Source organism: Poecilia reticulata, chromosome 20 (assembly GCF_904066995.2).
Source record: "Poecilia reticulata chromosome 20, P_reticulata-male-v2, whole genome shotgun sequence".
Taxonomy (NCBI): Eukaryota; Metazoa; Chordata; class Actinopteri; order Cyprinodontiformes; family Poeciliidae; genus Poecilia; species Poecilia reticulata.
Genome location: NC_088849.1, coordinates 27,003,000 through 27,017,605, shown reverse-complemented (window position 1 = coordinate 27,017,605; position 14,606 = coordinate 27,003,000). Strand labels below are relative to the sequence as shown.

Here is a 14,606-nt window from a genome sequence, read left to right as displayed (position 1 = left end):
ACTGTGTAAATCTCATACAAGACAGCATGTCTACTTTTTTGGAAAAGTCGAAATTATGACTTTGAATCTCATAATTATGACTTTGAAAGTCGAAATTATGACTTTAAATCTCATAATTATGACTTTGAAAGTCGAAATTATGACTTTAAATCTCATAATTATGACTTTGAAAGTCGAAATTATGACTTTAAATCTCATAATTATGACTTTGAAAGTCGAAATTATGACTTTAAATCTCATAATTATGACTTTGAAAGTCGAAATTATGACTTTAAATCTCATAATTATGACTTTGAAAGTCGAAATTATGACTTTGAAAGTCGAAATTATGACTTTAAATCTCATAATTATGACTTTGAAAGTCGAAATTATGATTTTAAATCTCATAATTATGACTTTGAAAGTCGAAGTTATGACTTTAAATCTCATAATTATGACTTTGAAAGTCGAAATTATGACTTTAAATCTCATAATTATGACTTTGAAAGTCGAAATTATGACTTTGAATCTCATAATTATGACTTTGAAAGTCGAAATTATCACTTTGAATCTCATAATTATGACTTTGAAAGTCGAAATTATGACTTTAAATCTCATAATTATGACTTTGAAAGTCGAAATTATGACTTTGAAAGTCGAAATTATCCCTTTGAATCTCATAATTATGACTTTGAAAGTCGAAATTATGTCTTGAATCTCATAATTATGACTTTGAAAGTCGAAATTATGACTTCCTGTTTAGCTTTTTTTTATGGCGGAAATGGGTTTCCATACAGAAAAGCTCCACTGAGCTGCTCTGCTGCTAAAGCCACAGACAGTCAGCGCTCCTCCAGCGTTTTACACCAGGCTTTGACTAGACCGCTCAGCTCTGATCAGTTTCAGATTGATGAGTTTTAATAAAATAAAGCTCAGAAATGGTTCTGTTATTTACAACATCTGAAAAATGTTCAATATTCCATAAAATGCGTTTTTTTTCACCAATCCTCTCAGAAATGAAAATCATTAATTAGAATCATCCCACAGTGATTTATTACTTTGTTTTTTATCATTTCGATGATTATCACACCGATAATGAAAACGTTAATTAACGGAAACTAATCAGCTAATTAACTCAACACCTGCAAAGGTTTCATCACTTCCGGGTTTCTGACCGAAAACCCAAAATATCCAAAGTTAAACCAGAACTAAACTGCGTCATGATCCCGTTTTATGAAATGGAGCCGCGGCCCAGAGCGCCCACTGCGCATGCGCACACATAACCAGCTGATTTCCAGAAACTGAAAGTATTTCACCAACGGGTAACCTTCGGTTCTCCATTTTGTGGCGCAGACTTCAGCAGTCGGTCCGGTGAGTCTAACTACTTCTATCCAACTGGTTCCGACCCGTTTTTAAACGTTTCTGTGTTTCCGGACCGGAGCGAACCGATCGAACCCTTCAGTAGAACCGAGCTGCCAGAACCTTCTGCTGTTCAGATATGATCTGTTAGCGAGAGGAGGCGGAAATGTGATTTCATGTCGGATATTTCTCCGCTCCATCTCAGGGTCAGGGTAGAAACTTCTTCATCTCCGCTCAGAAAAACATTTTGAAAAGTTTCTGTTGATCCTTCGACGCCCCGAGGAAACGATAATTATGACGCATGCGCACTGTGGCCTCCTTAGACCAGGGGTGTTCAACATGCGGTGCGGGGGCCATTTGTGGCCCTTATGGTAGTTCTGTGTGGCCTCCAAGTTCAGCCTTTACTTTAATAATGCTGAGTGAAATTTTCCCTGAGAATTTAAAAATAATTTAAAATGTTAGTTAGCTACAACAATAAACTGTTTTTTGGTGAATCTCACATTATAAAGACGGAGTGGAGCATAAAACTTTAAATGTTTTTGTGCTTTATAAAAGTGTTTTAAAGTCTAAACTGAGAGTCAATGAAGGATTTGTTATCTTTTAACCACAGACATGAATGTAAGGAGTCATCAATGATTTTAAATGGTCTAGTTAAAGTAAATCAGGGCTTTGTGCTGATCTGACTGAGTCATGGTGATGAAATGAAACTAGTTTATCTTGTTTTCCTGCTGCTCCACCAAGAGGTTCCTGCTCAGCAACAAAGTTGTTCCTGCAGAGCTTTTAAATCTCAGATCATTTATTATCATCCTGATCAGCAGAGGAGGAAAATTATCCCATAAAACCATCCTGGCTAATGGAAAAGGTTCTGGATCAGGAAGTGTCTGTAGATCAGATCTGTTATAATTACAGGGGAACCAGGTTCTGGTCCACTGCTCTGGTCGGTTCTGGTTCTGGGAGGCGGGTCCGATGGGTGGGAACCGGTGGCTCTGGAGTTTTATCAGAGATATTTCATTATTACTGCAGGGAAACATCAGCTGGTGTCTGAAGGGCGTCACGTGGCTCCTGGGAGCTAAACATGTCCATCGTGAGTATTACTGAGGGTCCTTAAACGCATCATGTTGGGAAACAACCTGACAGACTCAGGTGACTTCCTGTGAACGAGTCGGGAGGGGCTGACCACTTCCTGTTGGTCAGGTGACTCAGGCCGACCACTTCCTGTTGGTCAGGTGACTCAGGCCGAGCACTTCCTGTTGGTCAGGTGACTCAGGCCGAGCACTTCCTGTTGGTCAGGTGACTCAGGCTGAGCACTTCCTGTTGGTCAGGTGACTCAGGCCGAGCACTTCCTGTTGGTCAGGTGACTCAGGCCGAGCACTTCCTGTTGGTCAGGTGACTCAGGTAACAGGAAGAGAAGCCGAAGGACTAAATCATTTTTATTCCCAGTTTTTCTCTGCTGCAGGTTTTGGTTCTAGAATAACTTTCTATACCTGCAGCAGCAGCAAATCCAGATCTGAGTCCAGTAAAGGTTCTGACCCGACTCGTCTCCAGCTGAACCAGAACCTGTCAGTCTCTGAGTCGGAGCAGGACTGAACTGTTCAGGTTTCCTGAGGTCAAAGGTCATTGTAGATGATATGATCCTGCTGATGAGCTCGGCTCTCAGTTCACCTAAAGAACATATTTATTTTACATAAACTGAATAAATATAAAATGTTTCTGTTTTGGATCCGTTTTCTGTCCAGACGATTCGATGACTCGTCATTTTTCTCTCAGTTCTTGTTTCTAGTTTCCTAAATTAAATGTTTAAAATCCTTTTGGTTTGTTTCCTGATCATGTTTAAGATTCGAGGCCAAAGCGTGTTGGTGTACCTAATAAAGTGGCCGGTCTTCCCCTCAGTGAAAAGCTGCAGATATGTAGTTTTTATGGTTTTATTCTGTTATGTTTAAAGTTCATGTTTCTGCTGGAGGATCCAGAACTTTTATTGTTTTTATGAAATTATTTAATGTTTCATGTCTTCATTACTGAGATGAACACATGAAGTTACATCTTAAACATAAAATATTAAACTGATTTGTCAGGTTCAAACACTAGACATTTCTTACACACTGCAAAAAACAGAGACAAAGAGTCAGTGATGAGTTTCTTACTCGCGAGGAGAGTGCTCAGAGAATGCTTCAGTTACAATCTCCGACCAACACTCTGAAGTTTCTCTGCTCACCTCGCTCTTTTATTAGATTAGGAACGCCCTAATTACATGAAGCTAAAGGGGGGGGAAGTATACTCTGTTGAAGCTTGACACAGCAACTCTTATCCATATAAGATAACTTGAACAGCACATTCTCTTCGAGGCTGTTGGGGTGAGTTCCTGTCCTGCAGCTTATCTTCTGCAACACAAGAAGCGAACAAACAACAGACAGAACAAACTTCTAAAAGTGGCATAACATTATGAGCTTCATATGAGTAAGATTAAAACAAATAATAATTCTAACATTTCCCTCCTGTTTATGCCATTTTTTACCAAGGCTAGTCCTTACTCAATAACTTCTTTCGATTTTCTATTGGTAATTCATTAAGTGGTTCAAAACAGGTACACTCAGAGGGAAAAGGACACATTGCACACATTACATCATTAACATTGCATTTACAAGTTGGACATAGGAACATTTGGGTCAGGATACAAGTCTGGAAAGTTGAGAGATATTTCATCTTCTTCATCACTGGACTCAGCACCTACATTTTCATTGTCGTCAGGAGGAAGGAGAGAATACATTTGTTCCTGCATCGGAGTGATGACAGTGGTGATGAGCTTTTGAATTAAAGCTCTGATACAGGGAATACAACAACATCCACACAAGGTCAGTATTGCTGCAAACACAGCTATGGGAATTAAGACAGAGACTATTAGTTGTTGATATTGGCCAAATACATTACCCAAAACGTCCCACATTTCTGTATCAGCTCCAGAGTGGTCTTTCATTTTGCTGTTTAGAGCCCTCAACCCATCCAAGGCCTTTGTGAGGCTGCCATCTGCAGCGGTGTTGTTGGGGATTAGGGCGGAGCACTGCTCCCCAAAAAGGGCGCAGACCCCACCCCTCTCAGCCAACAAACATGTCAACAGCAATGCGGTTTTGGAAAGCCATCAGGGAGGTAGCTGACAGTTGCTCGTGGACGGCTGAGAAACCTTGCTCTGTTTTGTTACCTAACCTCTGGACATTGTAGTGGATGTAGTTTTATTCTATCAACATTTTTATTTATATTTACCAGCTTATATTCATCAGGTATACCACGTGGGACCCCAATACTGTCTATATAGGTGGGATCATCGTCTTTCAGTGAGCGTTTCTGACGCTGCTGCCACACTGATGGAAGCACATTACCTAGTGAGTCAAGTAATTGTGATACTGTCATAGGATATATTGAAACAGGTAACAGCAGAGTCACTACAGTGCACAAACCAGTAGTATTTGATGGCAGTTTGTCAAACAACCTGTTATCTCCACACCACCACCAGATGTCACTACGGGATAATGGTTGGAAGTACCGAGTAACATTTACTATAGTCGAACAATTTCCTGAACTCACATTCATTTGGGAGCGTTGCTGGAACCACTCTCAAAAGTGGTCGTGGACCCATACATATCACACAGTCCCCTTGTGGAACTTTTGCAGCCTGTTCTATCATTAGAAGCCAGTTGTTGCTTCGGCTGGTAACTCCTGTGGTTATTCTAATTAGCTCATCTACATCATCACCATCATCTGCATTGAATATAGTCATTACAGAACTTGCGAGTTTGGTTGAGTGTGGGCCCGCCATCACTATGCCTGGGGAGGTGTTACCTGACTCTGTGAAGTTCTGGCACAGGGAAAACATTTTATAGGGGTCTTTTCCACTTTTCTCAATCCACAGGGAGAAGTAGAAACAAGTAACATCTTTTTTGAAAGGAATCGGATTGTTTGTGGTGTTTATGATTGTTTTTAGCTCTTTATTGATTTTTCCCAGATGCATAACCTTAGCCCAGTACTGTGCTTGGTATTTATCTTTGGATTTGGCCTCCAGCTATCCCCTGTGTAGGCGAAAACATTTTCCCATTGTACATTGCGAACGGCGTCTCGTGATGCCATGTACCAATCATAACCTGCCCAGGCACTGCCTGGGTAACCCCCTATATTGATCTTATTCAGGTCTAGGGAAACTACAGTTGCCAATCTAGATGCATTAACACACAGGTAAATTTCATCTACAACCTCTTCACCTGACCCTTTACAGGGATTTTCCATGTCCCTAACCTTGGAAAACCCGCACTCATCATCCCAGATGGCATCTACTCTCTTTTTCCTCGGTGTTATGTGTTCCTCTTTTAATTTTATTTCATACCAGAACAACAGGAGAGTTGCAATAATTACGACCGCAGCTCCTACACCAAGGATCACCTTATTTCTTTTAGTGGTCATGTTTTATGTTTTGATTCCCTTCCTAAGAACCCCTCGGCAGAGTTGTGGACTATCTTCACCGGTTTGAGACAACTGTATACTAGAAATACAGTTCCCTTTGTACCACGGGCTTCCTCTGGGGGTCTAACTGAAGGTAGGCAAAACTTTGTTCATAAAAGGTAGAAAAGGCTGATGACCAAAACACTTAGCAATACTGTAGCAGTGTCCAAGGCCTTCCTGTTTCTTCCATACACTTCTTTAATCTATTTTTTATAGTACCATTCATTCTTTCTACCAGTCCTGCACTTTGTGGGTGGTAGCTGCAGTGATTTTTTAAGTTTATGTGGAAGGCAGTTCCTATGTTTTTTACCACTTGGTTCACAAAGTGTGTACCATTATCACTATAGATTTTTTCTGGTATTCCATATCTGGGTATTATGTCTTTACATAGGGCTTTTGCCACTGTTAGGGCATCTGGTGTTTTAGTTGGGAACAGTTCTATCCATTTTGAAAATGAATCTATGATCACTAGACAGTACTTTTTCCCTTCACTTTGATTTAGTTCTATAAAGTCCATGTGTATACTCTGGAAAGGATAGTTAGGTGTTGGAAACCTCCCTCGCTTTGGACGTAGATTACCTTGAGCATTGTGCTTAGCGCATATGAGGCAAGCTCTACAAAAATTTTTTGAATATAGATTAAAACCATAGGTTGTATAATGCTGATTTACTAATCCTACCATCCCTCCTGTTGAGACATGTGTCTTCCCATGGCTCAATATTGCTGCCCATTTATAGAGATTTTTTGGTAGGATTGGTTTTCCTTCTGGTCAGATGTATAAGTCATTTTTACAGTTGCTCCACTTTTTATCCAGGTTTTTTGTTCCTGTGTGCTTGCTTGTTTTTGCATGTCTTTCAATATTTCATTATCGATTTGTTCTTCTGTGGACCACAGTACTTCTTTTTCTCCCATTGCTGCTTGCTTAGCTGTTTTATCTGCAAATGCATTTCCCAGTGAAACAGAATCAGTATTAGAGGTGTGTGCTGCACATTTGCATATTGCTAATGTTCTTGGGAGTTTTACTGCTTTTAAAAGTTCTTTTAGCAGATCTGCATGTGTAGCAGGTTTTCCTGTAGAGGTAACCATTCCCCTATTTTGCCAATATTGTGCGAAGGTATGAGTTGTAGCAAACGCATACTGGCTGTCTGTATAAATTGTCACATCTTTTCCTTTCATTAGTTTGCAGGCTTCTGTTAATGCTATTAATTCAGCAGCCTGAGCCGAGAAATGTTGTGGTAACGCTGCAGCTTTTAGCACTTTGCTCGATGTTACCACAGCATATCCCGTTCTAGTTTTCCCAAATTGGTCTTTCTTAGAAGAACCATCCACATATACTGTGATTCCTTTTGTTAATGGGGTGTCTGTCAGATCCTCCCTACATTTTGCTGTAGTTGTTGCCAAGGCTTCACAATCATGTGGTTCTCCATCATCTAAGGTTGGCATAAGTGTTGCAGGATTGAGAATTGTACACCGCTCTATTGTTAAATGTGGTTGAGACAACAGGATGGACATGCAAGACAAATGCCTTGCTGGTGACAGAAATGTCATGTTTGTTTGTAATAATAATGCAGATACTGCATGTGGCACTCTAAGTATTAGCTCATGAAAAAGGACCACATCTGCACTTGCGGTGACTGCCATTGAGGCTGCAACTACAGCTCTTATGCATGGAGGTTGGGCACAAGTTACTGCATCCATTTTAGTAGAGTAAAAAGCTATGGGTTTCATCTTATCTCCATGCTTCTGGGTCAAAACCGAAGTCATAAATTTATCTCTGCTATCAACCATTTGTACAAACGGCTTCTTGTAATCTGGAAGAGCTAGTGTTCCACTTCCCACCAATTCTTGTTTTATTTTACATAACGCTTCTTCACTCTCTGTGGTCCAAATCAGTTTATCAGTCATTTTCATTTCTGTAGCATAGATTAGTGTACTCAGAGGTGCAACTATCTCAGCATAATTTGGCACCCAACTTCTACAGTAGTTTGTCAGCCCCAAGAATGACATCATTTGTTTTTTTTTGTCTGTGGCTTTGGAGCCTGTAGTATTGCTGTTTTTCTATCCTGTATTATTGTACGGCCCCCAGATACTAGTTGGTGACCTAGATACTTTACTGCTGGCTGTACTAATTGGAGTTTATTTTTGTTGACCTTATGTCCTTGTAGCAATAGGTGTTTCAATAGTGCCAGAGAGTCTATCAAACAATCTTCTTTGGTTTTTTGATGCTAGTAGAATGTCATCTACATACAGCAGGATTTGGCTCCCTTTTGGAGGTTCAAAGGTGGAGAGGCTGGCTGACATTGCTTGTGAGTAGATTCCCTTTTATCATCAAAGTCACCTCTGGCCTGTATCTCTCCTCGAAAAATAAGTCCTCTAAATTCAAAATTTCCTCTTCCCCTGTTTCAAGATCTTTTTCTTTTTCAACATCATCTAGTCATGCTGATTGTTGGTGTTGGGATCTCCTACAGTCCCTTGCTAGATGGCCCTCTTTTCCACAATTCCAACAAGCTCGAGTTTCTGGGTGTGGACCAAATCCTCGCGCCTTGCCCCGTCCTCTACCACGTCCTCTGCCTCTACCTCTGTCTCTTCCTCCCTGGTAGAAAACCTCTGTTTCCTCCCCTTGGAAAAAGGTAGAAACCGGTGTGGATTTCTGTTTTCCTTTGGTCACTTTCTCTGCATGTAGGGCATCTTTAATGTAGTCTGTGAGTGTACTACTACCCATTCCTATGAAGTGTTTCCCAATCCATCCATTTATTTCTGGTCTAGATCCTGTATGTAATGCATTTTTTAGCTGCTGTCGGTAAACACCCTGTTCATTATTGTCCTCCTGTAGTCCACTATGGGTTTTAAACACCTTTTCCATTCTCACTCTAAAATCATCAAATGATTCCTCAGGCTTCTGTTTGCATCTACTGATTTCTGTATAGTTTGCCTGTCTACGGTACCTAGCTCTGATCCTGGTGAGCAAATCTCCCACTTTAGTATTCAGGTTTTCACTCCCCTGTTCCTCTGTTACTGGAGGGTTAGGTTGTCTATTAAAAGGATCATAATTCCCCTTTACATGATACCTGTCGGGCCCTATAACCTGCATCCAGACCTGTTGTACTTCGGCACCGTTTAGACAGTAGGTTCTTCTAAGATTCTCCATGTCCTCCAAACATTGTTCTAAGTCTTCTCTAGGGTGTGGAATGCCATCTACTGCTCTCCTTATATATATGCCTGTGGTACTTAACCTGCCATTAAAATCGTACTGCTTCACCCAGTAACAAAGCGGGTTTACTGCATCCTCATTTATTTTTTCAACTCTTTTCCAGTCTTTACTGGACAGGTCTTCTAAGACCTTCTGTTTATATTTGCTTCCCCCTTTACCCATTTTGAACTAAATTTAGTCCAGTGTGGTCTTAACACCTGCTGTGTTCTAAACACTGGAAAATTTCAACAGGATGGTGATAAATAGATTGTGGTAAAACTCACTTCAACTCAGAGAGCGGAGTTTTCTTGTCTACAAACATCCACAAAATCTCACCATTTGTTCCCCGTTGTTTTGGTATAAAACTGTTTATCTAGTGATAATCAGTTTTCATTCACTCACACACTTTCACACTTTTAAGTAGGACACTCCTGTCCTTTGCGGAATTTAACTACGTAGTTGAGGACTCCCGTTGTTCTTTGCGGAATTTAACTATTTCATAGAGGACTCCGCCCGTCCTTTAGCAGGGGACGCCGTAATCCCACACACAGAATTTAACTAACTTAAGAGTTAGGGGAGTCTGCCCCTCCCGCGGACTTTAACTGCTTTTTATTGTACCTGACAGTGCCTAGGATTCTCAGGGTTTAACTTCTCACCAGAGGACGCCGTAATCCCACACACAGAATTTAACTAACTTAAGAGTTAGGGGAGTCTGCTCCTCCCGCGGACTTTAACTGGTTTTATTTTATTCTTATTTCATTCTAATTTCTTATCGTTTTTCATTTTTATTTTCTTCCCCATACATACTGGTTTTAAACTGAAACTACTCACTGTGTCTCCAGTCTCTGAGGAAAACCGTCAACCGTCGGACTCCAGCTCGTGAGAAAAAAACCAGTCCCGGAAAGGGTCTTAATGCTGTGCACAGGCTTCCTGGATTTTTTTACTCACCCTCTGGAGTCGTCAGGTATATCGGTATCCGGCTCGAAGGACCAATTAAATGTCAGGTTCAAACACTAGACATTTCTTACACACTGCAAAAAACAGAGACAAAGAGTCAGTGATGAGTTTCTTACTCGCGAGGAGAGTGCTCAGAGAATGCTTCAGTTACAATCTCCGACCAACACTCTGAAGTTTCTCTGCTCGCCTCGCTCTTTTATTAGATTAGGAACGCCCTAATTACATGAAGCTAAAGGGGGGGGGAGTATACTCTGTTGAAGCTTGACACAGCAACTCTTATCCATATAAGATAACTTGAACAGCACATTCTCTTCGAGGCTGTTGGGGTGAGTTCCTGTCCTGCAGCTTATCTTCTGCAACACAAGAAGCGAACAAACAACAGACAGAACAAACTTCTAAAAGTGGCATAACACTATAGGCTTCATATAAGTAAGATTAAACAAATAATAATTCTAACTGATTCATGTTTCATTTGCATCAAAGTGAGAATAAATTTGTTACATTTTTTTCCTCTGGTTTATATTTTTATACATTAACATGTTTAATATTCGTCATTAAATTCACCAGCAGCTTTTCCTCTGTAAGGTTTAAAGGTTTAAACTGAACTCATGAATAATTAATGAGGAATCAGAACCAGGATCATGGGAAGGTCTTATTATGGGATGTTTTCAGTGTTTGTCCAGCCTCTGTGACCTCTGACCTCTGAAGTAACCAGATTTCTGCTTCCAGGTCATTTGAGCTGCTGATGGGAGCTAAAGAAGATTAGAGATGGATGCTCCCCCTGCTGGAAGGTCGGAGAACTGCTTCATGTTCTGACGCTTACAGACTTTAAACTTTTTAAATGTTTCTGTCATGTCGTGGTTTTCTGGGTCCAGATCTCAGATCAGACTCTGATCCTTCCAGCTGGAAGCTTTAACACATTTTAACTGTTAATAAATGATTTACAGGCAGAAACTGTCGAGTTTCAGACACATTACAACAACCAGCTGATGCAGAGAAATGATCTTCAATATAAATGTTTTACTAGAGATCAGATCAACCTCAGCATTCAGCTGCCATCACCAGCACTGATGCTACAGGAGAAACCAAACAACATTTTCCTTTATGCCAATAATCTGCTGCTCTGACTTATTATCACTGAGAGATGATCATCTTCCTGGTTTACTGGCCAGTTTGTAGAGCACCTAACTGGGTAAACTGGAAGTGAATCCATGGTGACTGAGTGTCTCTGGTTCCCTCTCAGATGGGCTTCACAGCAGGAGACTCAGAGGAACCTGAGGATGAATCCAGAGGAGAACAGAGCATTCTCTCCATCACCCAGCGGCGTTTCTATGAGGAGTGACCGATCCAAAGATCTTCCTATATTCTTCAGTAATCATCATGGATTCCCAGACCAAAGGCAAGTTGTCCAGTAACTAGAAATATTTGCATGTTCACAAAAATGCAGCATGAACACTGCTGAGCAAAATGAAAATTCTCTCAAACAAAATATTAATCAGTGAAACATTACTGCAGAGCATGTTTCATTCAGTCATGTGTCTGGCTGCTCCTGATGAGCGTTCCCCTTTAAACGGGGCATTTTATGCTAAATTCAGATGTATGCATTTCTTTACTTACATTTGGGCTTCTACTTCTATTCAGAGCAGCCCAAGCACTTAAAAACCCAACCCAACCGTCTTTTAGGAATAATAAAAGGTTTTTTGGTGTCTGAAAAATGAACCATTTCAAAAGCCTCCAGAATGTAGCAAACAAATCAGCAGGAACTGAACGTTCCAGTAAAACCTAGCCCGTTAGCTAGCAAAGTAAGTGAAGCCCAACCTTTAAGCTAGCAACTTCAATGAAGCCCAGGCTGTAAGCTAGCAACTCCATTGAAGCCTAGCCCGTTAGCTGTAGCAACACCAGTGAAACCCAGTGCATTTGTCAAACTATAATGAACATGTTTTGTATAGGCCACAGACCCATCCTACCCTGTTCCAGGTAGCATCAGTCGTCACCTGGCTCTCTGGAAGTCAGTAATGAACGCCTGCAGCATCCATTCACAGGTTAACTTTAGATCTGACAATGAGGAACCAACACAACATGTTCAGTTCAACCTGAGATGATCATCGTCCTGCTTTACTGGCCAGTTTGTAGAGCAGCTAACTGGGTAAACTGGAAGTGAATCCATGGTGACTGAGTGTCTCTGGTTCCCTCTCAGATGGGCTTCACAGCAGGAGACTCAGAGGAACCTGAGGATGAATCCAGAGGAGAACAGAGCATTCTCTCCATCACCCAGCGGCGTTTCTATGAGGAGTGACCGATCCAAAGATCTTCCTGTAGGCTTCAGTAATCATCATGGATTGCCAGACCAAAGGCAAGTTGTCTGTTACAATGATGTGAGACACTATAAACTGCTGGTGCATAAAACAATTCAGAGTCTGATGGTAAAATATAACTGTAAATCCCAGACCAAAGGTAAGACCTTTGCTGTTATTAGAGGTGTTTTTGTAATATCTTAAAGTCACAGTGAGTGGCACCATGAATAGTTACCTGGAGTCACTGTTGGCCTCACAGCAGGGGTTCTAATTACTGCTGTAATTAGACGGTCAATTTGTTCATAATTTTATCTTGGCAGTTATGAGAGTTTTTTAGTTTTCGTACCAGTCAAGTCTGTTAGTCTGCGATGTTATAATTCCCAAGATGAATAAATGTTCTGTAATCATAAGAAGGCCAAGTTTTCATTCACTGGATCCTGGAGAATGAAGTTCAAACTAAAGATGTTTTTGAGGACAAGAATTACCTCAACTTTGACCTTTGAAGCTGTAGTAGTTAACTTTTATAAAATGTTTCTATTAGAGGTGAGCCGATCGATCGGCAACCGATCATAATCGGCTGATTTTTGTGAAAAAGTGCATGATCGGTGATCATTGGCTCTTGTTCCCAATCACCTGCATCTCATTTCTCAGCCTGCCTGTGCAGCTGGTCTCCTCTTTCCTTCACTCTGCACAAACGCGCAGCAACAAATCCTAAGCGATGTGGAACTATAACTATAACGCACTGAGTGAATGGGGACGTTTGCGTGTTGCAGCGGAAAATTGAAGCAGGTCAAAATGCATCAACACAATGAAGCTAATATGGGATAAAAACAATGTTATACCTGACAGAGTTTGGCTACATCGAGGCTCACTGCAGTAAAAAAGACATATGGGGGATCAGATAGCAGGTAAAGCAGCACAGCTACAAACACTCACCCGGATTAGCATGACGGTCAGAAAGCTAAACAAATAACCTGCAAAATGATTTAAGTCTTGGAGCTGCGATGTAAGACGCTGGTTCTGCTCTCGCTGTTGAACCGCTGCTACGCTACAGGTAGTAATATTTCACAGATGGAGCGCCGCTTCTGCTCCACCTGGTAGTGACTCTCACACCAAACCTCTGCTTAAAGCTGCAGCATCTAACCTAAAAAATACATTTTGCATATTAAAACTTTCGCTGTCCTAACATGAGACAGATAATCTCTGAAAAAATAATCAATCTCCTCCCTGCTCTGCATAATTACTCCGCTCAGTCAGAAACAGCCACTCAGAACTAGCAGTAATCAGCTAGCCGCCATGCTAACAGGAAGTTTTCATTCAGTAACTCTGGATTGTTTATTGTAATGGATCCTGTTTTTGCCTTTAAATGTTAAGTTTTACACTTGAATTTTTTGGCAATGTGGAGGTTTTATTTTGGCTCTTTGCATTATTTAGCCTCTTCAGAGCCTCCATATGTTATCAGTCTGTTAAAGATAGTTTTATTGATAGCAGGACAATTTGCACAATGCCTGTTTTGTTTAGTTTTCTTCTTGGAGAATGTTATTAAAAACAAGTTTTTGTCTAAATTAAGGTGAATTCATGGTTCCTTTTTCCACATAATGTAACCGGTAGTGCTTATGATTCAAAAAAATAATAATTATGTGATCGGTATCGGTGATCGGCCCTCATGGGTGATCGGTATCGTCAGAAAAAAACCTGATCGGCACATATCTAGTTTTAACTGTTAATAAATGATTTACAGGCAGAAACTGTCGAGTTTCAGACACATTACAACAACCAGCTGATGCAGAGAAATGATCTTCAATATAAATGTTTTACTAGAGATCAGATCAACCTCAGCATTCAGCTGCCATCACCAGCACTGATGCTACAGGAGAAACCAAACATCATTTTCCATTATGCCAACAATCTGCTGATCTGACTTATTATCACTGAGAGCTACCAGCTGATGTTCAGTTCAACCCAGGAGATGATCATCTTCCTGCTTTACTGGCCAGTGTGTAGAGCAGCTAACTGGGTAAACTGGAAGTGAATCCATGGTGACTGAGTGTCTCTGGTTCCCTCTCAGATGGGCTTCACAGCAGGAGACTCAGAGGAACCTGAGGATGAATCCAGAGAACAGAGCATTCTCTCCATCACCCAGCGGCGTTTCTATGAGGAGTGACCGATCCAAAGATCTTCCTATATTCTTCAGTAATCATCATGGATTCCCAGACCAAAGGCAAGTTGTCCAGTAACTAGAAATATTTGCATGTTCACAAAAATGCAGCATGAACACTGCTGAGCAAAATGAAAATTCTCTCAAACAAAATATTAATCAGTGAAACATTACTGCAGAGCATGTT

The 14,606-nt window shown here is 40.8% G+C and overlaps 1 protein-coding gene across 1 annotated transcript in view; it reads left to right on the top strand.

Moving 5' to 3' along the window:
• The first annotated feature begins 1,240 nt into the window (after positions 1-1,240).
• LOC103460167 (uncharacterized) overlaps positions 1,241-14,606 on the top strand; it is a 91,741-nt gene continuing 78,375 nt past the window's right edge. The window contains 5 exon segments of the mRNA XM_081601164.1: positions 1,241-1,347; positions 10,697-10,758; positions 11,211-11,366; positions 12,165-12,320; positions 14,330-14,482. Of these exon segments, the coding sequence (XP_081457290.1) occupies positions 10,736-10,758; positions 11,211-11,366; positions 12,165-12,320; positions 14,330-14,482 (488 nt within the window). The 5' untranslated portion in view covers positions 1,241-1,347; positions 10,697-10,735.